Source organism: Urocitellus parryii, chromosome 6 (assembly GCF_045843805.1).
Source record: "Urocitellus parryii isolate mUroPar1 chromosome 6, mUroPar1.hap1, whole genome shotgun sequence".
NCBI lineage: Eukaryota > Metazoa > Chordata > Mammalia > Rodentia > Sciuridae > Urocitellus > Urocitellus parryii.
The window spans coordinates 49,393,396-49,421,116 of NC_135536.1; the positions used below are offsets into that span (position 1 = coordinate 49,393,396).

General features: G+C 35.9%; 1 protein-coding gene across 1 annotated transcript in view; it reads left to right on the forward strand.

The window, feature by feature from the left end:
- Window positions 1-1,747: 1,747 nt before the first annotated feature.
- Window positions 1,748-27,721, forward strand: part of Ttc6 (tetratricopeptide repeat domain 6) — a 183,707-nt gene continuing 157,733 nt past the window's right edge. Inside the window, exon 1 of the mRNA XM_026408982.2 lies at window positions 1,748-2,692. Coding sequence (XP_026264767.2) covers window positions 1,748-2,692 — 945 coding nt within the window. The remainder of the gene's footprint in view (window positions 2,693-27,721) is intronic.

The following is a 27,721-nucleotide window of genomic DNA, read 5'->3' on the forward strand; positions in this document are numbered from 1 at the left end:
AGTGAATTTTACCATATTTTTAATTGGACCATTTGGTATAAAGGAAGCTATTAATTTTTATATAATTTAAAAAATTTTAAATCCCTTACAGTACTCTATTATAGTTCAAAATAGTTTTTAGTACCTGGGTTTTCTAGGTGAATAATCATATCTGCAAGTGATATGATATTCTGAAGGTGTTTATACTTTAATTTTGTGTTTCAAAGGACTTTGGTCTTGGGTTTTTTTTTTTTTTAAAGTTACTGGCTGATTCATTGATTTCTGTTTTTATTTTCATTGTTTTACTCCTATTCCTTGAAACACTCCTCTTCTTGGCTTCTGGGGAATTCTATTCTTTTCATTTTCCTAATTTTCTGATCTTAGCCCTTTCACCTTGAATCTGTCATCGGCTTCTTCTCTTTTTATAGTTCCTGTTAGCCTGGCTTTCAAGATCTCAGAATCCACTTATGATCCTAGATATCTAGTTCTGTTGAATAAGTTGTTTTTTTAAAATAGTAAAATATATAACATAAAATTTACCTTCTTAACCATTTTGAAGTGCACAATTCATGAATAACAAATTTTATTATGTACTTGGTTATGACTAAGACTTCATCATGATGATTCAAAGTCCTTATTATTATTATTATTATTATTATTATTAATATTGTTATTATTTAGTGCTATGGATTTAACCCGGGGCCTCCTGCATAATAGGCAAACACTGGATCACTTAAATACATTCCCAGCCTCTTGAAGTCCCTATATTATGAAGGAGCTTTAGTTATTCCTATTTATTCCTAATCATTGGCAGGCCTTACTAGTTTTACCTTGTAATATTTCTGTTTTCACTCTGCTCCATTTTTAAGCCTAGAAAAGGCTCAAGCTACAGAGGCTGTTAGTGCCCTTCTTGCCTGTATTGTTTCATTTACTCCATATCAATATCCCCAAGCACCAGGTCCTATCAAGTCACTTCTAAAATTTTTGAATGGTTCTCTGTAGCTCACAGAAAAAGTACAAATATTCAGCATCCAAGGCTTATAATTTGTCTGTACTCAACCTTGAGGCTGACCACCTCCCTCTGTATACTCTGCTGTAGCACAGGTGGCACATTGAGGGAATTGGGCTGGGTAAGGGAGGGAGACACCTGGGACCTGCTAGAGAAGAACCTGGGAACAGCTATCAGCCACAAGAGCAGGCATTTGTTTGGCCCTTGTATTGCCAGAACCCTTACCACCACCAGCCCTCCCCAGCCCCCTGAAACTGCAAATCTGGATTTTTATGTAAAAATCTCCCAGTTTAAAATTGTTGGCTATTAATTAACATTTTTAAAAAACGGAACAATTGGAAACCATGTTTGTGGGCTGGACCTAGGCCACAGGTCAGTTGGTGAGGTTTGTTCTCTGTGAGCGGGGCTACTTGAGATTTTCTATGCCTAGCAGGTTCTTCCTTCCCTGGAAGTAGAACTCCACGTTATACTCCAAAGAAATGTTAAAATAGATCCAAGCTTGGGAAACTCCTATTGAAAAACATTACTGCGTTACAGGGTTTTCATGATTCATGTGAAAAGAGGGTAGGTGGATGTAAAATTATTTCATGCAGTTTTGCCTAAGGAGCACAACGAGGCCCTATCATGAGCAGCTTTGCTAAACTGGAATTTTATGTATTAACAAAAATTTGTTTAAAAAATATATAATTTTTTTTTTGGTGTGTGTGTGTGTGTGTGTTTTAATGTGTTGGGGGTATTTTACAGGTCAAATTTGTCAAGATGTCCACCTTCAAAAAGCACTTTGGACTGAAATCCAGAGAAGAATCCCTCCTGTTTAAAGAGCTGGAGAAGGTTCGCCAGGAGGCTAAAAAGGACTTTCTCAAATTCAAGCAGAAGTTGGCGTCTAACCTGATTCCAAATGAAGGACTAGACCACCACCCCCGTCCGGCCCGCCCTGGGGAGAAGAGGAGCGAAGGTTCCTTCACGGCTCTCCGAACCCTTTCCAAAGGGTCCCCTCCCGCCAAAGTCCCTGCGACGGCTGCTGGGGTCTTCCTGCAGGAGGCGCTCCAAGGGCTAGCGCGCCCCTCGAGCCCGAGCGAGGCTTTCGCTGTGCGAAAGACCAGACCATTTCGTCCCCAGGAATTTTACTTGCGGAGCTCCGCGTTCCTGCGGTACAGGATCCAGAAGATACCGCCGATCATCACTCCGGACGTCGGCACTTCTAAACCTGTGGTCCTGCGGCCGCTGCCCTCGTCCCTGGGCAAGTCAAGAGCGCGCCTGAGTCCCGGGAGCCCGCGGGCCGCAGCGGCCAGGCGGGTCGTCGACCTGGCAGAGGAGCAAGAAGCAAACCAGGAGATAACTCAGTTCTCAGAGGCCCAGAGAGCCAAAGACAGGAAGACCAGCTCCATTTCCAGCGAGGACAGCGACTGGGAGGCGGGCTGGTGGCGGAGGAGAGTAAAGATTCGTGCTCACTTCATGAGCCAGGGCTCAGTCCCCAGGGGGTCGGAGGCAGACGGGTCCATTTCCAAAGCAGTGTGGGAGAGTGGCCTGCTTAGGGATGTGCAGGAGGTCGCCCAGCCTGAGCTGCTGCCCACCAGAGTGATCCCCAGAACCATCGAGGAGGTCATCACCTCGCTGCAGTCCGAGGCCCAGCTGGCCTCTGACCAGATCATCAGAGAGCTCATACAGAGCATCCTGGGCCAGAACTACGACATAAAACTGGAAGTAGGTGACCAGAACGGCCGTTATGTTTTTCCTGGGTAAAACAGCTTTTAGTAGAGAGAGATATATGTACTGATCTCTCTTTATAGATAAATCTCTCTATATACCTGTCCCATATATTCTATATAAGCTGTTGATGCATACATTATTTAAGATACATGTTATTTCATTACATATAATATTTCATCATATATGATGTTTTCTAACACGAACACATCATATATGATGATGAGTCATTGATAGAGTCATTGATCTTCTTTGTATTTCATTTAAATTTTGAATTTTCATTCAAGGAGTGTGTCTTCTTTTTGAAGTGAAGGAATATGGGAGATTATTCCAAAATCTGGTTTAAAGATTATTATATTAGCTAAAGTCTGGAATAATAAATCACAGGTTACCTTTACTTTCAAAAACTGTGATTATTTAGTAATGAAATAACAGGCATTTCATATGAAGAACTTGCTCTTTTTCTGTTTGTTTAGCCTTATCAGTAATGAAGTACAATAAAGGTGAGTTTTTGTCCTAAGGAGTTCAGTATGCTACAATTAAGAAATTTAACTGATAAGAATTCTGTATTTTCAGTGAAAATAGTTCTCTTGAAGCAATTAAAAATGTATTTCCTAGGTCTCTCCAATTATAAAGACTTAGACGTGCTTCTTGTGTGCAAAGTACTATGGGACACACTTTATGTGCATCTTTTCTTAATAAAAACAGCATCAGGTAGATAGATACCAGTAAAAGTCCTGTTTTATTTAAGAGGCCTGCTAGCTTTAGTAAGACTGAAGAATTGGCACAAGGATTCTACAGCTAAAGCATGGTAGAGCTGGAATTCCACCTGTTGTCTCCTGGTAAAGACTAGATTGGAATAGTTTCCAGGAAGGCCCATTTGTCAACTATGATATGTCCCTCAGAGGAAGCAAAGTTAGATAGGGTCATATTTAAGTTTAAGATATTTTGTCGATTATATAGACTTTGCTCTGGTGGGGGCATTCAAAGCAAATAATAACAAGGGAACATTAGTCCCACAATAAAGGGAGGTTGGGGGGAAGGAGAGAGAGAGAGAGAGACTCAGAGAGACTATTTGAGAATGACAAAGGGGATGATAGTAAGGGGGAAGAAGATTCTACTGCTGTTTTTGGCTGCAGCCTCAAATCTATTGTTGTACAAAGAATACTGCCACCAAATTATGTCTTTGAAATAGTTTCATCCCCCAAATACACTCTTGGCTGTGATTTGAGGAACATGATCATAAAGAGAAACAAAAACATATATGAGCTAGAGTCTCTAGTGTCATCTTTGACCAGAATATCGCAAGTATTCTGAATTAAGACCCCCCCCCATTTACTGAACAAGATCAGCACGACTTCTTGAGTCATTTTAAATGGAGTATTTCTAGTTAGTTTTTTTTTTGCAAATCTTTTTGGAAAAGGAATTAAGAATGCCCAACTGAAGGGCCTTAGCAAAGAGGAGAAAGGCCTCAGTATTCTTTTAAGATGGGCTATATATTTTATGGCATAGTCAAGCTACTAGACATAAAGAGGGGCTGGTATTAGAAACTTGCTCAGAGGTCCTGTACAGTTGAGGAAAGTTGTATAGCAGGGTAAAGGCCCATAAGAAAGAATACATTTTGGAGGACTCAACTGGAATTGGGGTATATGAAGGAAGAACATCAAATAAATAATGAATATTAGAAAGCAAATTTTATTCTGCTAAAATATTCATTTGTATCCTTTTTTTGTTTTTGGTACTTTGGTGACCCAAATTAAGAAGGGTTGATGTCAGTGGAGGGTCCAAACTTTGAACAATATACAGCAATAAAAAGGCCATTTTTGAATATACTTTGTATACAACTAGAAAAAAAAAAGAGGCCATCATTTCCATATTCCCTGTGGTGTCACTAGAGATGGTAAGGGTAATGAGATAATAATAAGATAATGATAAGGGTAAGTAATGTGGTACTTTTATTCTTTCCAACCAGGATGGTGTCAACAGCAGCCTAATAGGGAATCAGAACTCCTGTTTTCCCATCCAACAGTAACAAAGAGGCCCCCAACCCTGATCCTAGTGGAGGCTGAATGGGGAACCTGAATCATTATCCCTACCTGGCAGTAATGAGGCATTGCCTGCCCTATTCCCAGTGCTTTATTAGAGTAGTGGCAGAGGAAGCCACCTAAAACAGAAAGTTTAAATAAGATCCAGAGTTTTAATCATACCTCAAATGTTCAAGTTTTTATAGAAAAATTGCTTGTCATGCCAAGAATCAAGAACACCTTCATTCAAACAAAACAAAACAAAACAAAACAAAACCAGTAGGTGCCAGTATTGAGATGTTTGGATTATCTGACAAAAACTTTAAAGCAGCCCTCAAAAATGCTTTAGTAAATAATTATGAACATATTTGAAAAAATGAGAAAAAATAGAAAGTCTTAGCAGAGAAGTAAAAAGTCTCAGGAGAACCAAAAGAAAAAATTTCAAGCTGAAAAATACAATAACTGAAATAAAAACTGTGTGGATGGTTTCCCCAGCTTAATGGAGAACCTAGGGGACAGAATCAATGAACTCAAAGATAGAACAATAAGACTGACCTCAAGTGAAAAAGAGAAACTAGACTGACAAAATTCAAAACAAAACAAAAATCTATAGGCTTTTAGAAACTTCTGAAATTAAACAAAAAAATGTAATCTTCATGTCATCACAGTCCTGGAAGGAGAGAAAAGATAAGGCAGGATTGAAAAGTACTCAACCAAATAGTGTCTAAAAAGTCTCCAAATTTGATAAGAAATATAAATGTACAAATTGAAGAAGACGAGTGAATCCCAAACTGAAGAAATCCATGACAAGACATTTAATATTTACACTTCTGAAAACTGAAGTTACAGACAAAAATCTCAAAAGTAGAAAAATAATGTTACCTACAAGGGAAAGCAACTTGAATGACAATAGATTTCTTATCAGAAACCCAGCAGTCAAAAGTTATTGGTACAACATTTTTCAGGTGCTGAAAGAAAAGAATTGTCTGCTCAATTCTGTTTCCATGAAATTATTTCTCAGGAATGAAAGGGCAATCAAGACTGTCTTAGTCAGCTTTTTAATTTCTGCTACCAAAACACTGACAAAAACAAGGTAAAATTTATTTATGGCTTATCGTTTCATAAAGTTTATGAGGTCTCAGTCTATAGATAGCTAACTCCATTGCTCTGGGCCCAAGGTGAGGCAGAAAGTCATGGTGGAAAGATGTGGAGGAGTAAAGCAGATTAGAATATGGCAACAAGGAAGCAGGGAGAGAGAGAGAGAGAGAGAGAGAGAGAGAGAGAGATAGAGAGAGAGAGAGAGAGCGAGCGTGAGCGAGCTCCACTCACCAAGGGCAAAATATAAACTCAAAGGCACATGCCCAGTGACCTACCTCCTCTAGGTTCACTCTACATGCCTACAGTTACCACCCAGTTAATCCGTTCAAGAGGCTTAATATACTGATTAGGTTTAGGCTTTCATCACCCAATCATTTCACCTCTAAACTTTCTTGCATTATCTCACACATGAGCTTTTGGGGAATACTTTATATCTAAACCATAACAAAGATGGTCTCAGATTAAAGAAAACTAAGAGATTTTGTCCTACCCTGAAAGCATGGCCAAAGGAAGAGCTCTAATCAGGAAGGAAAAAAAAAGATTTTTGGAGAACTGGGAAAAAAGAAAGTTTGCAGTAAACAAAACTATGGCTATGTAAATAGACCTTCATTCTTTTGCTTTTTCTAGGTATAACATATCAAATTTGTGGACCACATGTAAAGCAATGCTGAGGAGGACATTTATAGCACTAAATGTATACTTTAGGAAAGAGGAAAAGTATTAGATCAGTAATCAAATATCTAAGTTGGGATAACAGCTGAATTACTGGAATAAGTAAAAGATATCTACTTTTAAGTATGTTCAAAGCCATTTGATCCTAGCAAATTGTATTGTACTTAACAGCAAATATAGCAGTAAGCTAAAATAACTTTGAAAAAGAAGAATAATGTTGAAAGTTATCAGTGTACCTTATTTCAAATTTTATATAGATACAGTAATCAAGACTGTGGGCTGTTAGTGGAGACAGGGACACACTGATCTGGAGCAGAATAGATCACACAGAGATCCACACAAACTGATTTGACGGAGGTGCAAAAGCAATGAAAGACTGAAAATCTTTGTGACAAATGATACTGGAAAAAGTGGATGTCCACAGGAAAAAAAATAAACCTTTTCCTAAGTGTCATGTATTATACAAAAATTAACTTGATTGTAAAGCCATAAAACCTTCAGAAAAAAAATAGGAGAAAAGCTTCTGGATCTATGGTTAGGCAAAGAGAGCTTAGACTTCACACTAAAAGAATGATCCATAAAGAAAATTTGACAATTTAGATCATATCCATATTAAGCCTTTTTTTCTCTGCAAAAGAACCTGTTAAGGAGGATGAAAAAACAAACTGTAGACTGTTAGGAAATATTTGCTAACCACATTTCTAGTAAAGGACCAGTATCTAGAATTATAAAGAATTTTTAAGATTCAACAGTAAAACATCCAATTAGAAAATGGGCAAAACCCCCCATCATTAGACATTTCACCAAATAGAATATGCAGATGGCATGTAAGTATAAGAAAAGATGTTCAACACCATCATTAGGAAAATGTAAGTTAAATCCATAATGAGATATCATCACCTACATATCAGAATGCCTAAGATAAAAAATAGTGATGATGACAAATACTAGCAAGGATGGAGATATACTAGTGTTGGTAGGAAAACAAAATAGTATGTCTACCTTGGAAAATAGTTTGTCAGTTTCTTTAAAAAGTAAGCATGCTAGTACCATGTGACCCAGCAATTACACTCTTGGACAGTTATCACAGAGAAAGGAAAAAGTATTCTTACACAAAAATCTGATATAGTTTCTCATACCTACTTTAATAGAGATAACCCCAAACTGGAAACAATCCACATGTCCTTCAAAAGACAACAATAAAAAGAAATGAAGTGTTAATACCTGCAACAACTTGTATGAATGTCCAGAGAATTATTCTGAAGAAAAATCACCAGTCTACAAAAGTTAGATACTGTATGATTCTATTTATACAGTAGTCTTAAAATGACAAATTTGCTGAAATAGAAAACAGAATTATGACTGCCAGAAATTAAGGATGAATTTTGGTGGAGGAAGGTGAGTGGGAAATATTTGTGGCTTTACAAGGGAAAGATGAAAAAATTGTGGTGATGGAAATGTATTTGTATCCTGACTCTGTCAGCATTGGTATTCTTGCTGTGATATTGAATTAAATTTTGCACAATTTCATCATTGGAAAAAGCTGAGTAAAGTGTATACCAGATCTCTTTGTATTACTATTACTATTACTATTACTATTACTATTATTATTATTGTTATTATTATTATTGAGCTAGGGGTCTTACTATGTTGTCCAGGCTAGTCAAAACATGTGTTTTCCAAATGGGCTAAAGCAATCCTTCTGCCTCAATCTCCCAAGTAGATAGGACTTCAGATGCACAGCATCATACCAGCTTAAAAGGATCTCTCTGTATTGTTTCTTAAAATTGAATGAGAATTTACAGTTGTCTCAAAATGAAAACTTTAATAATTAAAGATATTAGAATATTAATTAAATTTTTTTTGGTTTTACACATGAGAGGCAAACACTCTATTACTGAGTTATACCCCCAGCCCAAACATCTTCACAGATTCTTTAGAAAGTTTACAATTCATTTTATGAGTTGTAAGAAGAGACATAAGGAAATAATAATACAGATTGAACCTCCCTAATCTGAAGTTTTAAATCCCCTGAGGAAACATATTTCAGATTTTGGATTTGGATTTTTAGATTAAGGATGATCAAGGGATAGTTCATGTGAATATTCTGAAAATAAAACAAGCAAAATTCCAATACTGAAACATTCTGGTCTCAAACATTTTGGCTAAAGGATACTCAACTCGTATATATTCTTCTATGCCTTCTTTAACTTTCCCAAATAACCAATACTTGTTTAGCCTCTACAATTCTTAGTACAAGTATGTATACACACAGGCACACACACAGGTTTTTTTTTAAATAAAAATAAATGTCTATACATATTATTTTGTAACTTATTTTTTTGACACACTGATGAATATCAATATGTATTCCTTATAGAGCTATATATTGTTCCATAGTACTTAAACATTTTCTTGGCTCTTTGTTTTTCAAATTTCAGTTTTCCCCATCTTAGGAACAAATTTTTGACTATGGGAGGGTATAAATCAGAGAATCAACTAGAACTGGACAGAGAAAAGCAATTCATATTGCTTAAATGACAAAAGGATAAATGGGAGAGACTAGTTTGGCAAATCTTTTCAATTCAATATGATAGGCAAATTTATTACACTTTGTGCTGTACTTTATTGTCCTCATAGATGTAACAGCTTATGCTAGTACAAATTATGTGATGATTAAGAAGTTATCTGATTATTTCCAAATAAATTTACAGTTTATTTTTTTCTGTGATGTTTTAAAATCTTGCACATGACATTTTGATGCTTTCAGTAAATACAAAATGCTTATGTATTATTTATTTATTTTTTAATGCAAGAGAATTCCTATTCCTTTAGTTGCTTTGATTATAGTAATAATTTTGAAACAAGTCAGAAGTTATTTTTTCAAAATAGACCTATTCTTTTTTGGATACAAGTGCAATTTATTTTTCATAAGAATATCTTTGAAGGATTGAAATATAGTTACTTGACAAGTGAAATTCTATTTTACTACAGAATTCAGATATATGTTTTCTGTTTTTCATAGTACACATACTACTAGCAGTGATTTTTTTCTTTTGCTTGTTTATGTAATTAAGTCCTAAACTACAAAGGACAAAGTTCAGGTGCAAAGTGATGGATTTTCTCATGTGTCAGCATTTGTCTGCACATGAGAGGTAAAGTAGAGAATTTAAAAAGAATTTTAAAATGTTAAAAATTTAATTTTCACTGGCTATTTCAGGTAAAATTATTTGAATATTTAGGATAAAAGCATCTCTTCCCTATTCTATGGATTATTATTTAATACATAGCTCAGTTTCACTTTTATTTGATAATGTAGACCTTTTAAATGCTTTTCAATGTCAAGGATTGACCCAAGGCCTTAGAATCCCCTGGAGTGGGAGGTGAGGTGGACACTAGCTGATACTGCATAGTTAAAATCCATCACTAATTGCCACTGTAACATTGTTGGGTGTTACAAGTCTTCTTTAAGGGTAATTTTTTATACCTTCAAATCATCATTTTCCTTTATTTTGTGTAAAACTAGAGGAAAGAGCATATATAATTTTAAAGTTATAGCAGGCTTAGAATAATAAGGCTACCTGGACAACAGTTTGACTGAACAGAATATCCCAGTTAGATTACACATTCACTTATTGTACATGGAAGCTGTTTATTTTTTTCTTACTGAAAAGCACAGTGTTTGGTTGTGATTGAAGTCAACCATTCTGTAGCTGTAAACAGTCTGAAGCTAGGCAGCTGTATTCTTTACAGTGTTTGTTTTAAAGCAGGATAGGTAAACATATGGGTTTCAAGGATGGGTAGATAAACAGTTTTGGTAATAAAATAAAAATTGAGAACTAGCCAACCACAGGTGTTTTTAAGCATCTTTTATCCCAAATGAAAACAGTAGAAGAGACTGAACAGTACATTTTCTAATTGTGTGAGATATTTGTTTTATTTTAGGGAGAATATTCTTTTATGTCCATTGTAGAGTGTCCTGAATTTTGGTCTCATGATAATGGAGAGAGATGGCTTAACAAAATTTGCCACATATATTTTCTTTATAATCATGGTAGGAAAATTTTGTTTTTAATTTATCGAATGAAGCTAAAAATAGTTTTTTAAAAAAATTCTGGACATACTAGGATTTATTTTATGTATGATTTAGTGGTTATCAGCATTTATTTAGTAAATGTTCCTTGACATCTTTATGTTCTCATATGGAAAAGACATTTCAGAGTTCTTGTGAATTTTCTTTTAGTATTTCCTTACCCCCCCCCTTTTTTTTTACTAAAACAGTATATAGAGCTGAAAGGTCATCTGATTTATGTGTGTTGTGTGTGTGTGTGTGTGTGTGTGTATGTGTGTGTGTGTTTAAATTTATATATACTTTTAAAAAAATTATATATAAATTATATATAAACTTTGTGTTATAGATAACAAAACCAAAATCCATTGAGGGAAAGTCACTTTGCAAGGCCATACAGCAAATTAACATAGTTGGGAGTACAACTATTTAGTTCTTCTGTCAACCAGTCCAGAACTGTTTTTATTTGTATTATATAATGCTGATGGTACTTTCTTTACTCTACAATCCCCATCTTTCCTTTCTTTCCCCTCCTTGTTACCTTACGATGTAGAACCAAACTACCCAGAACTGTTTTTCATTGTGATATCTCTGCTCCTAAATCTCTGCATTAGTGGGAAGACCATTGCATTTCTCTGTGCTGGTGGTGTGTTCCCATAACCTCTTGCTAGTAACTTCTAAGCTGAGCACATCTGGGTGTTGGGAAAAGGCAGCAAGAAATAAGGATTTGCTCTTAGAGCACTGTGATGTTGGTAAAGATGGTGGGCATGGGATGAGATTTGGGCTGGTCTCCCAAGCTATCACATTTTTTCATCAAAGTAAAAGGGTACAGGTGGAACAAATGACAGTGAGAACATTATGAATTTGTTTTGTGACTACTAACCAGTTACATTCAGCCCCAAATCACTGATTCTGCCATCTTAGGTTGATGTTGATATGAATAGAAGATAAAATCTTTATCTTCCATCACTGGTGCAGTAACAGGCTGGCTCACTTTCACTCAATCTGACTAATTTTATTTTTTTGGAAATATTTGAACTACTCTCAAAGTGAATACCCAGAAGTACTTTCTTTCCTTGGTCCAATGGGAATAGGATATGAGTCCCCATCTTTTTTGGGGAAGAAGAGCTACTGTAATATTTGAAATTTTATTACTTACGATGATTTAGGCCCTGTTGAGAATTCTCAACTTGAGAGAATGAGTCATGTCATTGGCCTAACCAGGAATTCCCAGGAGGAAGAGTCAATAATTTAGATATTATTAAAGGAGTGCTACCCGACTGATGACTGTATGGTGAACTGTAAATTGGCATACTGGTCATCAGATTTATTTTGTCTTGGTAATAAGTAACATTCCCTGTACCCTCTACTGCTTCACCCATTTAAAAGAAGTAGCCTATCTTTTCTTTAGACCTCACAGATAATACAATAAAAAAATTCCTGTCCTTTGCTTGGCTTACTATAAATTTATTAGGCACACAGGAGCAGATTATAATAAAGCCAGACCTCATCATTTTAGCAAGATTTCCCCTCAAGAACATCTTGAGTCTCAAGCTCTTCATCTCTTAATCATTGAAAATAGGGTTATGAAGAAATGAAAGATTGAGACAGCTGAGACACTTTTTCATTGTTCTGCTTTCATTATGCTGTTGAGACTTGTCTCATTGTATAGTCTCTGAGAATCAGTTATTACCCTGGAAAGTGATTATCAGTTTACTCAATAATGGCTTTTTATGCATGACTGTTCTATTGCTCTTTAGGGTTAAATGAAAAGGCTTATTAAATATCCATTTACAATGGGATCTTTGAAAACACTAAATGGAATGTATAATTCATATAGACTGTCACTAGTACAAAGCCAAATCAGTTTAACCAAATATCAAGTTACAAGGAAATAAGGAGTAAGTGACAGTCCTTATAGAACTAGTTCTGGTTAGCTAATGGGTCCAGACAATCAGAAAACCCAAAGTAATAGTGGCTTAAACAAGATGGAAGTTTATTTCTCTTTGGTTGGAAAAAAGGATCACGTAAAAAGTTAATGTAGAATAGATATGGTGTGGGGTCAGGGATCCAGAACCTGCCATCTAATCCACTGACTGGAGTCCTCATTCCCAAGGTCACCTCAAGGTCCAGTATGGCTGCACCAGCTGTCATGTGTGTATTCTAGCCAGCAGGAAGGCATTTAATAAGGAATTCACATGCCCAGAGTTGCTTATCACTTTGGCTTATATTTAAGCAGTCCCTAATTAGCCACATCACCACATCTTGCTACAGAGAGAATGAAAAAAGAAGTCACTCTTCTGGAAATTCATGTGCCAAAGTTCATTGTTACGGGGGAAGAAGAGATATTGAGGCAGGGTTTAAAATGTTCTGTATAGGTGAGACCCTCACAGCACAGAGTTATTTACTTTCTGTAAAGATTTATTGAGCACCTGTAACATTTATTTAGTACTGTACTAGGCACTAGGAATTGAAAGATTCTGTATGTGACATAGTTTTTAGCTTTAAAGAATAAGGTTACATATTGAGGAGGTTAGTAGACAGTGGAAAACAATAGAGCCAGACCTGGTTTAGAGTTAGATGACCTAACTTGGGATCCTTGACTTATAATTTATTTATTCCTTAAATTATTGGTGTCTCATTTTCTCATCTGTGCAGCAGAGCTGGTAGGATTTATCATACATGCTGTGAGGGTAAAATGTTCTTAAATAAGATAATACAGGTTAAATGTGCTGCATTGTTTTTAATGTGCATTGGTGCACTGTGTCCTAGTAAAGTGAATGAGCTACATTCCCATTGGTCGTGAGCCCAATCAGTTTCTCTACATCCTCACAAGCTTTCTGTGTTAGTGTGCCTTTGAATCTTTGCTAATTTGAAAGTTCAGTGGTTTCACTAGTGCAAAGCATGTCCTCAGCATCTTGATAAGAAATGTGGAAGCAGGAACCCACCTCTCGATGCAAACTCTCACCAGAACACTCTTTGGTCTTTAAGGCATTTTTCTATCCACTAAATGTTATTGGGTGCCTATCATGACTGGTGTTTATTAGGCACTAAGAAATAGATGTGAACAAATGAAATCCCTCCTCTCTTCGACTTGAAAACTAGATGGAATAGAAAGTAAACAAATCACTAATGTCTTATGTGGCAATATGTAATATAAGGAAGAATAATTCAGAATAAGGTAGAGAATAATGGAGGTGGAGATAAACCTAAATAAGATGGTCAAGATAGGGTCATAAGAGAACATGAGGGTTGAGATGTAACTCAGTGTGGGAGGCCCTGAGTTCACAGTACTGGTGGGAAAAATGACATTTGAGGAGAAGGCTGAAGACAGTAAGGGAGAAACCCATGTAACTTATGTATGGGGGTGTGCATCAATCTAGGCAGAGGGAATACAGTATAAGGTTCCAAGGCAGAATTGTTCCTGTGGTGTTTGAGGCACAAAGTAATGGGAATAGAAAGTGTATTTAGGAGATTATGTCACAGAGGTAGCCAAGAGCTAGATCCATAGTCATCCTCAATACTGTCAGACTGAGTGTTCCTTTCTTTCTGGATATGTTTTTCCCCTTTTAATGTCCTTAAAAAATTCTTAGTTATCTTTTATGTATTTGTGTAGTGTCAAAAGTAAATATAATGCTCTATTTGTAACATACAGGAAAGATGAGAGTACTTCATAATTAAATTATAATTATAAATGACCACATTAGAATACATAATGAAATCATTGGCTGCTTTCATCTAATGATAATGAGGGTGTTTTGAGTATGAATATAAGAAACAATAATGTACAAGAAAGCCCATAAAAATGAAAGAACAATGCAATTGGCTCTAGAAGATGTGTTCTGAAAAATAATAGCAGACTATAATTACATGTATCCAATAAGAGAAAATTGGAAATAACTTTAGGTGAAGTACAGATGTATATTACATTTCAATTAAAGACTTGAAATGAGCTAGGCCTCTTTTTTCAAAATAAGTCTCTAATGTGACATGGGAAAAGGTAAGAATTTATCAAAAAACCAAAACCAAAATAAACAAAACATATTTCCCAATTTGAAATCTCAAAATGCCAGGGCATGTTCAGTCCTGGTACTTAAAAATGAACCCAGATACCATTTGGAGGAGGGATGTGGGCATTTCTTTGTTTTATGGTACTAGCTTGTGATCTGTAGATGATGAGACTGTAGGATGGATTGGAAAAAAGAGTAATACAAGAAGACATGGAGAAAGAGACCTCCATGAAAAGTTTCAAGGTGAAACAATAATAAATCATTTAAAATTAAATAAATAACTTCAATATGCAATTGTTATTACATAAATTTGTTGTCACTTTGCTAAAAATCTTTAAAAATTATATAGTTTAGCGATAACATTTTGAAACCTATTCATCTATTAATGAAACATTCATTATTACTATGTTTCACATCTGCTAATTTTATTATGTTTGGTTCTAGTTTACAAAATGAATTTTATATATCCTCTGTACATATTTGTATGTAACTGTTACCAATGTAGAATGAGGCAGGTGTGTTGTTTTGGTAACTTATTATTACTAGCCTAGTTGCTATATTTGACACAGTAGTTGTGTTACTGGATAATAAAGTATGGGTTATGTTAGGGAAACGCTTTATGTTTAAATACATAAAATGGAATTAGATTCTGGCCTCATGTATTTATAAAACGTTTTCTTTTTTTCCTACACGTAAGCCTTTTAGAACACACAAAAATCATGGAGGAGGGATGTGGGCATTTCTTTGTTTTATGGTACTAGCTTGTGATCTGCAGTATGTCTGCTGTATCTCTGGCTTTCCTTGTCTGTTAAATACATTCACATTTCCTGTAGTACTTCCATTCTTTCCCATTGTGACAATCCAAAATTCTGCCCCCCTGCCAGCATTTCCAAATGTCCTTAGGGAGTAGTACCATCTCTTCTGAGTATCCCTAATGTGAGAATCTTGCCCACAAGTAGAACTTTGGATTTCACTGAGTGACATGGAAAGACATTGAAGGATTTTGAGCAAGGACATGACATTATCTCATCTTGTTTTAAAAAGGATCAGATGACTATTGTGTGGACATTAGATTATAGATGGGAAATGGAGAAGGAAGGAAGAGCCATTGCCTATTGCAATAACACATGTGAAAGATGATAGTGGCCTGAGACAACTGTGGTAAGCGATGGTAGTAGAGAAGGATGTGAGAAATAGTCTGATTCAGCATATACTTTGAAAGTTGCTTACATGTTGAATGTAAGGAGAGAGAGAAAGAAAGAAAAGGGACAAAGTATGGGGGGAGGGAGGGAGAGAAAGGGCAAGGACAAATCCATGTTTTTTAGTGTGTGTAGCTAACAGAATTTCCATTTTAAACAAGGGTGGACCAGGTTTTGGGGTTGATTTTGGGCATCTTAACTTGGAGCTGCCTAATATACTTCCAAGTAAAGGTGATAATACAATACAATATAATTCAATTCTAGGGTTCAGTTGGAAGGTTGGGGCTAGAGAAATTGGGGATCATCAATGATCAGATGCTATTTGAATTCATCAGATTGGAAGAGGTGACCAGGGGAATGAGTGTAGCTATAGAGTAGAGGAGATCTAATCACCTAGAGTTCAGAGGCAGAGAGAAGTAGAATTAGCAAAAAAAACCCTGAGGAGTGCCTTACACAGGAGGAAAACCAGGAAAAGGTGTATAGGGTCTTGAAAGCCAAGTGAAGAAAGTATTTCAGGAAGGATGCAGTAACCGTGTCAAATACTACTACATTGAGTAATGAAAACCACCAAGTTTGACATAGTATTATAACTACAATATTTAACTCTACACACACCTACCCATGTTATAGATTTTATTGCTCTTGCAAATGACTTATAATTTCTATTTACATTTTCAAATTGTTTATTACTGTATTAGTTTTCAATATGTTGGTCATGTATCCAATAATATCTCTGAACTCTTATTGTTCTAAGGTTTGCCTATAGAATTTCTTTTTTTCATAATAGTAATGCTTTATTCATAATAACAAAGTCTAGAACCAACAAGGTGTTCTTCAACACATAAGTAGATATATATATATATATATATATATATATATATATATATTTATTTCACCAAGATTCTAAAATACATTGTAAGTGCCATATAAGAGTCCCTTAGTAAATGCATCATTTTAGATGTTGAGTGTTCTTGATAATTTAGGTTTTAGTCTTTTAAGGACATATGCCTTCTTTCATGCTCACTCTTCTGGGGGAATATTTTCTGGACTCTGTCATAGGCTTTTCCCCTGTACTCCCATTACCTAGTGTGGGTACACCCAGTAGAAGTGCTTAGACAATTCTTTTCTTGAGGACAAAGGGCACCATTTTGGATGCCAGTTCTTTTTTTTTTAAATCCTTTATTTCCTCTTCATTTTTTAAAATTTATTTTATTTTATTTTTTTAGTCTTCGGCGGACACAACATCTTTGTTTGTATGTGGTGCTGAGGATTGAACCCAGGCCGCACTCAACCCAGGCGAGCGCACTACTACTTGAGCCACATCCCCAGCCCCTGGATGCCAGTTCTTTATGCTATTCTATATTAGAGTGATTCCCCAAGGTCTCACTGGGTGAGAGAACTATGCACCCCACACCCTGTATTCAGCTGTGCTTTGAATTCCTTTGTTTTCTTTTTTAAATTTTTGTTTCCTCCTTCCCATTAGGCTGCAGCTGTCTCTGTTTCGTAGTCAGTATTTCGGTATGCTGTAAGGAGCCCCTCTCCGACAGCTCTCTTCCTAATATCTTATTTCTATTCTGCCGCAGGCTTAGAAACTAGATAAATAAGCCTGGTAATATTATTTGTAAAGTGAGAGTAAATAGCCTCCAAGGGAGGGCCTCACAAGCTTTCCTATGGGAAAGTGTGAGCCTCCTCCACACAGGCCTTTGCTGACATCTCTTCTGTGGCTCTCAGGCCCTTTTTGGTTATATCCTGTTTCCCAGCTCTGCTAGGTCCATATGGTTGTTGGATGTCTGCACAGCAAATAGGTGAGGAATAACTGCTCTTTTCTTTCTTTTCTGTTTTTATTGGTTTAGGGATATTATAAAGTATTTTTGCATTTGAATAAGTCATATTCTTCCATGGAGCTATTAACCAGATCCTTTGCAAATCAGAATAAAAAATAACAACCATAGAACCACAGAATACCTTTGGGCAGTTTGATTATTTAAAATGCAAACTATACTGCTGACCTCGGGGGCTTTTTGAACCACAGCTGTCAGTTTAAACAAAACTCCAAACCTAATTAAACTTTTGTTGGATGGGGCACTAGTTTGAGAACTAGTTGGACAGCTTTTAAGACTTAATGACGCAGTTCTTCCCAAGAACACAAATAGAAGCATTGGTACTTGGTATATATATTCTCTAAGGCCAAATGTAAGATCTTAGTTTATGGCTTTTTTTTTGAGGGGGGAATGGAGATTAATTTCTGTCCATGGATGAATTTCAGTTTATGAATTTTCTTCACCTAGTTGTTACATTGTAAAACTGAGATGAAGCTATTCTTCCCAGACCCCCATCTCCTGCCCTGCTTCTCTTTTCTTTTTTTTCTTTGACATCCTTTTGTTCTCTTTCTCTCACTCATGTCAATACAGTTTATAAGTTGTTCTTAGTTTCCTGTCACTGTCCATTTGAATATTTAAGCAAATGTAGCCTTTTCAATTTTTACTTTGCTCTTACAAGAAATGGAATACCTACCTATCTACCTGCCGATCTTTTTTTTTTCATGATTCATTTTTGGATCATTTATGAAAACATTAAATATTCCTTTCATAAATAGTTATAACTGCCCTCAAGGAGCCAGATATTAGGGATGTATAATCTCCCATAAGTATATCTTAGTATATAAAAATGGAACATTTCTGCTTGTGAGTTGTTTGGCATGACTCAAGTACTGTGTGCAATGCCGGGGTCAAGTCAGGTGAGGTACAGAGCCTGCAGGGAGGGGAGCTGGAATGGCAGAGGGTGGTCAGTGCATAGACTGCAGGAAGGAGTTGAGGTTTGATTCTGATGGCAGTGGGATGCTACTGAAGGATTTTAAGCAGGTGAGTGATGTGGTGCAATTAATGTTTTAGAAAGATCATTCTGGAGGCATTGCTACCATGGACTGGTGGGAAGCAAGAATTAGGAGCTGAAGCCTTGACCCAGAAAGAAGTGAAGAGTGTCTAAATTAAGGCAGGGGAAGTGTGGTTGGAGAGCAGGGCCCAAATTAAACTGACAGCGAGACAGTCCGGTGATGGATTCAGAATTTGGTGGTGGTGATGCCAGGGAGCCCGTAAGCTGAACCATACAAAATTGTTATTTTTGTAGGTAAAGAATCATCAAGTCAGAAATTTCATTTGAATCAACTTAATACCTTGTAGCAGGTTAAGGAGTGACAGGATCAGATCACAGAATCATTTGCAGTAAGATAAACTGATAGAAAGAGGTTTTATGAGGGTATTCTTAAAAATAGGATGTTTATATGCTGAGGGGAAAGGCTTACTGGAGATAGGTGCAGGGGAGGGGGTTGAAACTACGAGAAATAGACAATTTTTTTGGTTATTTACTATCTTACTTTTTTGTTATTTTTTCAGTTTTGTGGAAGCAGTATATAAACATAGCTTAAAAAGTCAGTATAGTACTGGGCTTATAATGACAGCTCCTTGTCAAACCTTTCCATTCCTTTCCATTCCTTCTCTAATGAGACACCTGCTTTTCAACCTTTTAGAGGCATATATTTATATTTTAAATAATATTTTAATGCCATTAGTTTCTGATTTTCCCTGATAATTGACAGTATCTATTGATTTCCTGTTATTGAATATGATGATTAATTGCTTTTACTACTACCCATCCTCATGGTACATAGATTTTCTTTCCTATATTCCCAGTATAGTGAATTATAATTTTTGTCATTTGAAATATTTTATTTATTTTATTTATTTATTCATGCTCACTCTTCTGGGAAAATATTTTCTGGAATCTGTCATAGGCGTTTCCCTATGATTTTTTCTGGAGTTAGTGGTTATTCCTTTCCCATTACTTAGATGTACAGCACTAATTTATCATTAAACTATTTATTTATACAAGTAAAAATGTTTTCTTCATATATTCAGACACATCAGGTAATCTCTCCTATTCTTTTTCTGAGATATTCCTCTTGGAGCTTTTGATCTTCTGGTTTAATCAGGATTGATTGCTCTCTAGCCTGCTACTTAGCTGCATCTGGTTTCACCTGTTGATTGGGTTCCACATCTTCTTTTCTTGATTTACTATCAAGAAAGTGGACATGGGAAGATGGGAAGTATGTGTGTGATTTACATTCTATATATGGTGTGTGTGTGTATATAATCTGAAGATTTCATTATTTTGTGCAACCTAAAATAATAGTTTGGGGTGGGGGTTGTGGCTCAGTGATAGAGTGCTTGCCTCACTGGTTTCTATTCTTAGCACCACATATAAATAAGTGAATAAAATAATGCCCATCAACAACTAAAAAAACTATTAAAAATAATAGTTTGGCTGGTGGTAGAATTCTAGGTTGGAAATCATTTTACTCAGGAGTTTAGAAGTGTGGTTCTATCTTCTTCTGAACTTGTATCTGCTGGTAGGAAATTAAATGACGTCTCATTTCTGTTCTGTTTTTGGTAACTTTCCCCCTTCTTTCTTAGAAACTTATTTTGTCTCAGGCTTTATGAAATTTTACAGTAACATAACTTGATATGAGCTTCCCTTTCAACTCATTAGTGTTGGGTCCTCAGTAGTCCTTTTATTCCCATAATTCTTCCTTTAGTTCAAGAAAATTTCTTACTATTTCTTTTAAAGTATCTCCTTTTTTCCCTAAGTTTCTCTTTCTGGAACTTGTATTATTGGTAAATTTGGCCTCTGGAATGATTATTTTTCTCTCGATTTTTTCCTCTTGCTTTTTTCCTCATTGTCTCCCCCGCCCCCAGCCCCCAGGAGTGTTTCCTGAATTTCAGCTTATTTGTGAAGAAGTATTAGTTCCTGCTAGCACATTTTGTTTTAACACTGCTGCCTCCATAGAGTCTCCAGGGTGTCTGTTATCAGTCTTATCTGCACCTTTACTTCCATTCCTAAATCTTTCTGAGGTTTTGTTGTGTGATTTATTTTGCTTCTGGTTCTTCATTTTTGTAAAATGTGGATACATTTCATAGAGAGCTTTTGATAACATAATAAGAAAACATAAACAAGACTTTAGTCTTGTTGACTTATCCATGTTTGTTGTTATTTTTTTCCTTTCCTTTTTTTAATGTCTGGTAACATTATTTTTAATTTTTTTTTTTACTTTTGTAGTTGTAGATGGATAGCATCCATTTATTTTATTTGTTTATTTTTATGTGGTGCCAAGGATCAAACCCAGTGCCTCACACGTGCTAGGCAAATGCTCTGCCATTGAGCTACAGTCTCAGCCCTTGTTGTTATTTCTAATGGGGGCCATTATTTCTTTATTTAAAAAGGCAACTTACAACATGCACTACAATATTGAGCCATAAGAATAAATAATTGTTTTATAGAATAAATTTTGAGGTTCTTACTGTCTATCAGGTCATGGCCAAAGTAAACTTTCTTTTGTATGTTTGTTCCCAATTAGAAGAGTGTTTATTTAAAGCAAGGTATTCTTATATAAGCTTGTCTAAGATAACTGTTTCTATAGATGCTTTTTGAAAGCATCTATAGAAAATATTAAACATGAGTCTAGGAATATAGAAGTTGGCACTGACAGAATTGTCACACACAGGATAAAGCAGCTTTGAATAAATAATTTTTCTCTTTTTTAATTTTGTCTTATGAGTTTAAGAGAACATATGTAGTTGACATTCAGATGAGAGTTAAATTAGTTTAAGCAGTAATCCTCCCAGAAATATAGGTAATCAGGGACTTGAGTCATTGAAAATGTTTTTTCCTAACCCACAGGGAATAATGTCAGATTTTATAGTTGACTATAATCTACTAATGTTAATTGGAGATAATACTTTTCCATTTTTTAATTTGTTCCTTAAATAATTTCTAAATTCATGATTCAAAATAATAAAATGTCTGACTTTATTACCTTGTGAAAGGATTTGGGAATGCTGTGAGTGAGTGATTTTGGCTGTTCTTGGGGTGTACACTATAGGTACTGTCTCTGCAGCCCCGATCCCCCACTAGCTTTTAAACCACTTGCTTGTTCAGTATTAGCAGGCACAGAGGTTTTGACATAGACTGGAAAAGCAAGAATCATATCCAAATACCACAATATTTATCTTTAATGTTTTAAAGATAAATATTTATGATAAAGCATAAATTGCTAAATATATTTATCTAAATAGAGAAGGTGAATGATCCAGAAGAGCAGAGACAAAAAAAAAAAAGATAAAATTCTAAGTACAAAATGGATCCTTTCTCTGCTGTTTCCAGAAGTTTAAAAATAATGCCTGGTGTTTTAGTTTCTGTATTGCTACTTCACTGCTGTTCTAGGAATGAGTCACAATATCTTGAATTTATGGCATATGAGCATCCAAGCAGGCTTGATCTTCCCTTCCAGAACTACCTTTTGTCAATATCAAGTAACCTTTCTTTCTCTTGAACTTTCTGCTATATCTGTAATGAAGACATGTGGTAGCCCTGCTCTTGATTTTTACTTTTCTAACTGCTCCTCCCTCCCAGTTATAGTCAGCATGACTCAGTAGTGTGGAGGGGCCCCAAATACTCTGAACGGAAACCAACAGAGGATAATGAAATGAGACTATGAATTCCCAAGAAATACAAAGGCATTTAGAAACATTCATATGACACTACCACCACCTAATATTTCATTCATGGGCATTGGTAAAGGACTTTGCTACAAAATCACTGCTCTTTTTAGTCCACAATTGAAGGCTGCCCCTTTTCATACTCTTTTTTTTAAAGTTTTAAAAAAAAAATTGTTCTAATTAATTATACATGATAGTAGAATGACACATCATAAATGGAGTATAACTTCTAATTATTCTGGTTGCACATGATGTAGAACCACACATATCATGTAGTTGGGTATGCTCATAGAGTAACAATGTCCAATTCATTCTACCCTCATTCCTACCCCCATGCTTTTTCAAACTCTTAACTACCTTTCCTAGATCCAGTTTGTTTGTTTTTTAAAATTCGTAGAGTTGGAGTAATATAACTACCATGTTGTTTGTTGTGACAACTAAATTGAATTGTTTTAAAGTGTTCACAATGCCTGACACACTGTAAGTGCTCAATATTATTGACTGTCACAGTGCATTCTTTTTTTTGCTTCTGTCTTATCAAGTGTTCAGTCTTTGGAGTGGGTTGGATATTTTTTAGAAACAACCAAATATCACTTAGAGCAATGCCTTATGAATAAAATGATAAAATGGGTGCACAATGATTGGAGTGTAACCAACTTGGGTCAGAAACCCAGGTGTATTAATTAAGAAGAAAGACAGTTTTTCTTTTGTGAATGGCAAACTGTCTCTGAAGGTAATATATTCCAAAACTTACTGAAATAAGTATGGGGTTTCTGAAATGAATCTTTTAAAGTGGCTGGCGACCTTAGGGATACAAAGGTGTTACTCTGTATTAAACCACTCATGAACTGTCTTTGAGAAACCACTGTTTTCCAGGCACGGTGGTACAGTGGTGGGAGAGAGAGAGGCTTTGAACTTTAAATAACTTGGTAAGCTGCATCATGCTATCGTAGTCTGTCCTGTGGGTAGTTAACCTACTCAGGGATATCAGCATAAGTGTGTGTGTCTTGTTCAGGGTTTGATTAGAGATGTTACCCTCACTACAGTGTGAGAAATGAATGAATGTGCTGGGAGATGACTAGACAGAGTGGTTATAATAGCTGAGATACTATCATGGGGTTCCCAGAGATAATTAGGGAGCAATTTTAAGGATTTGTTAATGAATTGGATTTGGGAGGTGAGGGAGAAGAGAGATGTCAAGGTAACTGACTTCTCCTTTCTGGCATTAGCATCTGGCTTCTTGGGATTCCAGAGATGGAAAAACACCAGCATTGAGCCAGCTTCTTGAAATTGGAACAGAGCTGGGTGTGGTTAATCCTAGAAGCACGTTCTAGTAGCACAAGTGCGTAATGGTGAAAGCGCTAAACAGAAGTACAACTAAAGTGCTGTGGGAAGAGTGGATTCCAAGGGAATGTTCCAGGAGTGACATTTCAATCACCTCCTTACTCAGAAGGCCGAGTTTTTCTTATGAGCTTCTTTCATTATGCCTGGCTACATTCTCTGGCATGTTTCTCAAGGAACTTTATATACTTGTACAAATGAGATTTTGGGAGTTCTGTCCCATCATCCGAATTCTATTTAGATATCAGATGGGGATCTCCAGTATTTTAAAAACTGAAGGGTTATTTTTTAAAATTTTATTTTAAAATATATTTTCAGTTGTAGATGGACATAACTTTATTTATTTTATGTGGTGCAGAGGATCAAACCCAGTGCCTTACATGTGCTAGGCAAGTGTTTTACCACTGAGTCACTTGAGGATTATTTTTATTTATCTTTTCCTATTTAAGAAAACCCTTAAGGAGTGGAGAATGAGAATGGATAAGGAACATTCTTTAAAGACTTCTTGTTTCTAGTGTCTATCTTAAGTTAGGCCCTCATCAGCTTTTACCTAGATCCTTATGTCTAAGACCAACTTTTAGTTCTTATTCTTACTAAAATTTATTCATCAGACTCTCATATTGATTTATTTTCTCACCCCAAATTGGAATGGTCTCTGCTGACTATAGGGTAGGATCCTCCTCCAAACTACAGATAGAACAAGGGTAAGGGTTCTTTATAATTTGGCCTTATTAGCCTTACTGTATTATTTTGTCTTCTGCTTTTATTCACCAGTTGTTTCAGTCAGCCAGTATTATGTAACAAAATAACTCCCACAACCTAGTGGTTTCTCTCAATATTATCTCTCTCACATGTATGAGTTAGCTAGAATCAGTTAATCTATATTAGGCTCACTCATGCATCTGTTGGTCATTTGACTTGTCCAGATGTCATCGGATCAGATGAGAACTCTATTCTGGCTGGAGATTTTAGCTGGGCTAGCTAGCTTTTTTCAGTGTGTCTCCCCTCTGGGACCAACATCTAGATCAGACACATTCATGCATATTTCTCCCCTGGAATCAATAATTTGACCAATGATTTCTCATGGTGGCAGCAGAAAGATTAAGAGAACAATATGGAGACTCTTTCAAGCCCTAGACTCAGAATTGGTACATCATTACTTCTGTGTCATTTTACTGGCTAACCCAACCCATGTGGATGCATCCAGAGTCAGGAGACAGAAAAATAAACTTTGTCTCTTGTGGGGGAAACTTGCAAAGTTGCATAGGAAGAGGAGAAGATAGACTGAGAGGAGAAAAATTTAAGCCAGTAATATAATTTACCACAGTAGTCATCCACTGGACCCTTTGCATTTCCTGAACACATCATGCCTGTTTATGAAAGGGACTGTAGGGATTGTTCTGAGCCCTGAGGACTCCTGGCTAATCCAGTTTTGCTAAAAGACTGATGTGATGTTTCCTGCTTCTAGGACCTTTTACTTTGGGTTTTTTTTCCCCACTAATTCCATGAATCCTGATAGCCTTTCAGTGCCTCCTGAATGACAAGAATCTTTCTGATGCTACCAACTGAGAACCTTGACTATATCCCTTGATAATAAATTCATTGCTTTTGTCCAGAGATTAGCTTTCTTGCTTCAGAAATTATTAGCAAGGTGGGAGGAGGGAAATTAAGGGCATAGATAATGCAGTGCAGGTGCCTACAACTTTATGTAAACCCAAATGAACAGAGTTATTTCCCTTTTGAATTAGAATTCTGCTGGGAGCAAAACCATCTTGGAGAACCAAGCACACACAACCATAGGATTCATCATCCCTACCCCTTAGAAGAAGAACCAGGGTAAGGTAGGAGGGAGCCACAATGAAGATACCTTCTCTCTTAATCTTACTTAACTACAGTAAGTGGTATATGTGACCCTGCCCAGGAGAAAGAAAGGATGTGAAATCTGCCCAAGGAGTCTTTCTCCACTTGGAATGCCCTTTCTGCCTCCACTAGACACACTTCATTCTGACCTTTCACTTAAGAACCCTTTTGAAGAAGTGCTACTGTCTATTCTAGCTCTTATTTAATCTGACCTCTCTTCACTCTGACTCCTGGGTACAAATTTACTTTGTTCTTCTCTTATGACATTGTATTTGTCTATTTTGTGTTATTATGATGATAAACTGGAAGGCTGGTAACTTTTAAAGAAAAGAGGTTTATTTTGGCTACACTCTGGAGATCTAAGGTTGAGGGGCTGCATCTGGAGTGTTTGTGTGCTTGTGTGTACTTATCTTTTCTGGTCTCTCTTTATTTTATAAAGCCACCAATATTCAATTATGGGGATTCAACCCTGTGAATTTTTCCTAAACCTAATAATCTCCCAAAGGCCCACTTCTAAACACCATCATTGGATTAAGTTTCCACCCTCTTAATACCTCACAGTGGGATGGAATTTCAACACATGAACCCTTGGAAACACACTCAAATCATATATAAACCATAGTGGACATGGATTATTACTGTTTATATATCCACCAATACATATGTTCATGTAGGTTGTGACTATGTAAGTGACCAAAATGAGTCTTATTTGTCTTTTTATTTTTTGGAAGAATGGATTAAATGAAAGTTGAATTTGTTTCATAAGATCATAAAAAACCTGGTGGCAAGATTATTTCTCTTTCATATTTTTTATCTTTTGATTCATTCATATAATTCCTTGGATTTACTAGTTATTCTATAAATAAATGTTTGTTGAATGATATAAATAAAAATATGCTTACTTGCAGAGCTCTGAGTTTTATTTCTGAAGCATTTATTTACATTATTAAATAATTTGTGAGGGTAAGAGGCCTAAGAGAATATTTTTGTGATTTTTTTTAACAATTTATCATTTATTCTCTTGACCCCATAGGAAAAAAGCTTGGAAAAGATGGAATTTAGTATGGAGAAGTGGTAACTGAAGCCTGATTATTATCTTTTATAGATAATATTAGTTAATTATTTTTCATTTTAACTAATTAAGGTATATACATTGCTTAAAATATAAACATAGGTTGAATGTGTGTGTATATATATATATATATATATATATATATATATATGGAATTAACAGAATCTCCTTCATTGGCTTTGTGTAATAGTAGTACAAAAACCAATAGTAGTACAAAAACCATGTTCTGTGTGGGTTTATAACATATCTTGTTTCTAGTAAGCTTTTTAATTCTCTCTGATTCATAGTTTTTTGCAATTATAACAATGGTGCATTATGGAATGTGTTTTTTAAAGGTGATGATAGCTGTAATGGAATGTTCTTTGATAATATTTCAGGGGTTGGGGGGTATAACTCAGTTGTAAAATGCTTGCTTAGTATGCACTAGGCCCTGGGTTTGAATCTCAGCACTGAAAAAAAAATTCATGATGTATGGGATAATTATGTGGGACAGAGGAGTTTGTATTAAATTTCACCCAGTATATGATGCTAACACAAAAATTGTTTACTTGTTGTTTTCCTTGGGTATCTAGCACAAACCGCTTTTAATGGGTTTTCTAAAGATGTGTGTGTGTGTGTGTGTGTGTGTGTGTGTATGGCTAAGAAAAATGAGGTTATAATAGGTGACAAAGAAGGAAAAATGTTCTTACCTAAAAAAAAATTGTCATGTGATTTTTGAGATCTCTAAGAAGTGCCATAAAATATCTGGAGCTAGAATTTTAATTTTAGAGCCCTTTGTGGTTATGTACTTCTGTGCAACAAATCGCCTCAAAACGTAGCAACTTAAAGCAATGAACATTTATTATTTCACACAATTTCTGTGGATCAAGAGCCCAGGAGCAGCTTAGCTTTATTATCCTGGATCCAGAACTTTCTTGGAATGAGTTAAGGTCTTGTCTGGTTCTATTCTTTGAAAACTTGATTATGGTTGAAGGATTCTCTTCCAGGATGCTTCAGTCACAAGACTGGCAATAATGGTACAAGTTGTTGGAGACCACCAGTTTCTTACCATGTGAATCTGATCACAGGAATGCTTTAGTGTCCTCCTGACATGTGTGGTAGATGGCTTCTCTTAGACCAAGTGATTTAAA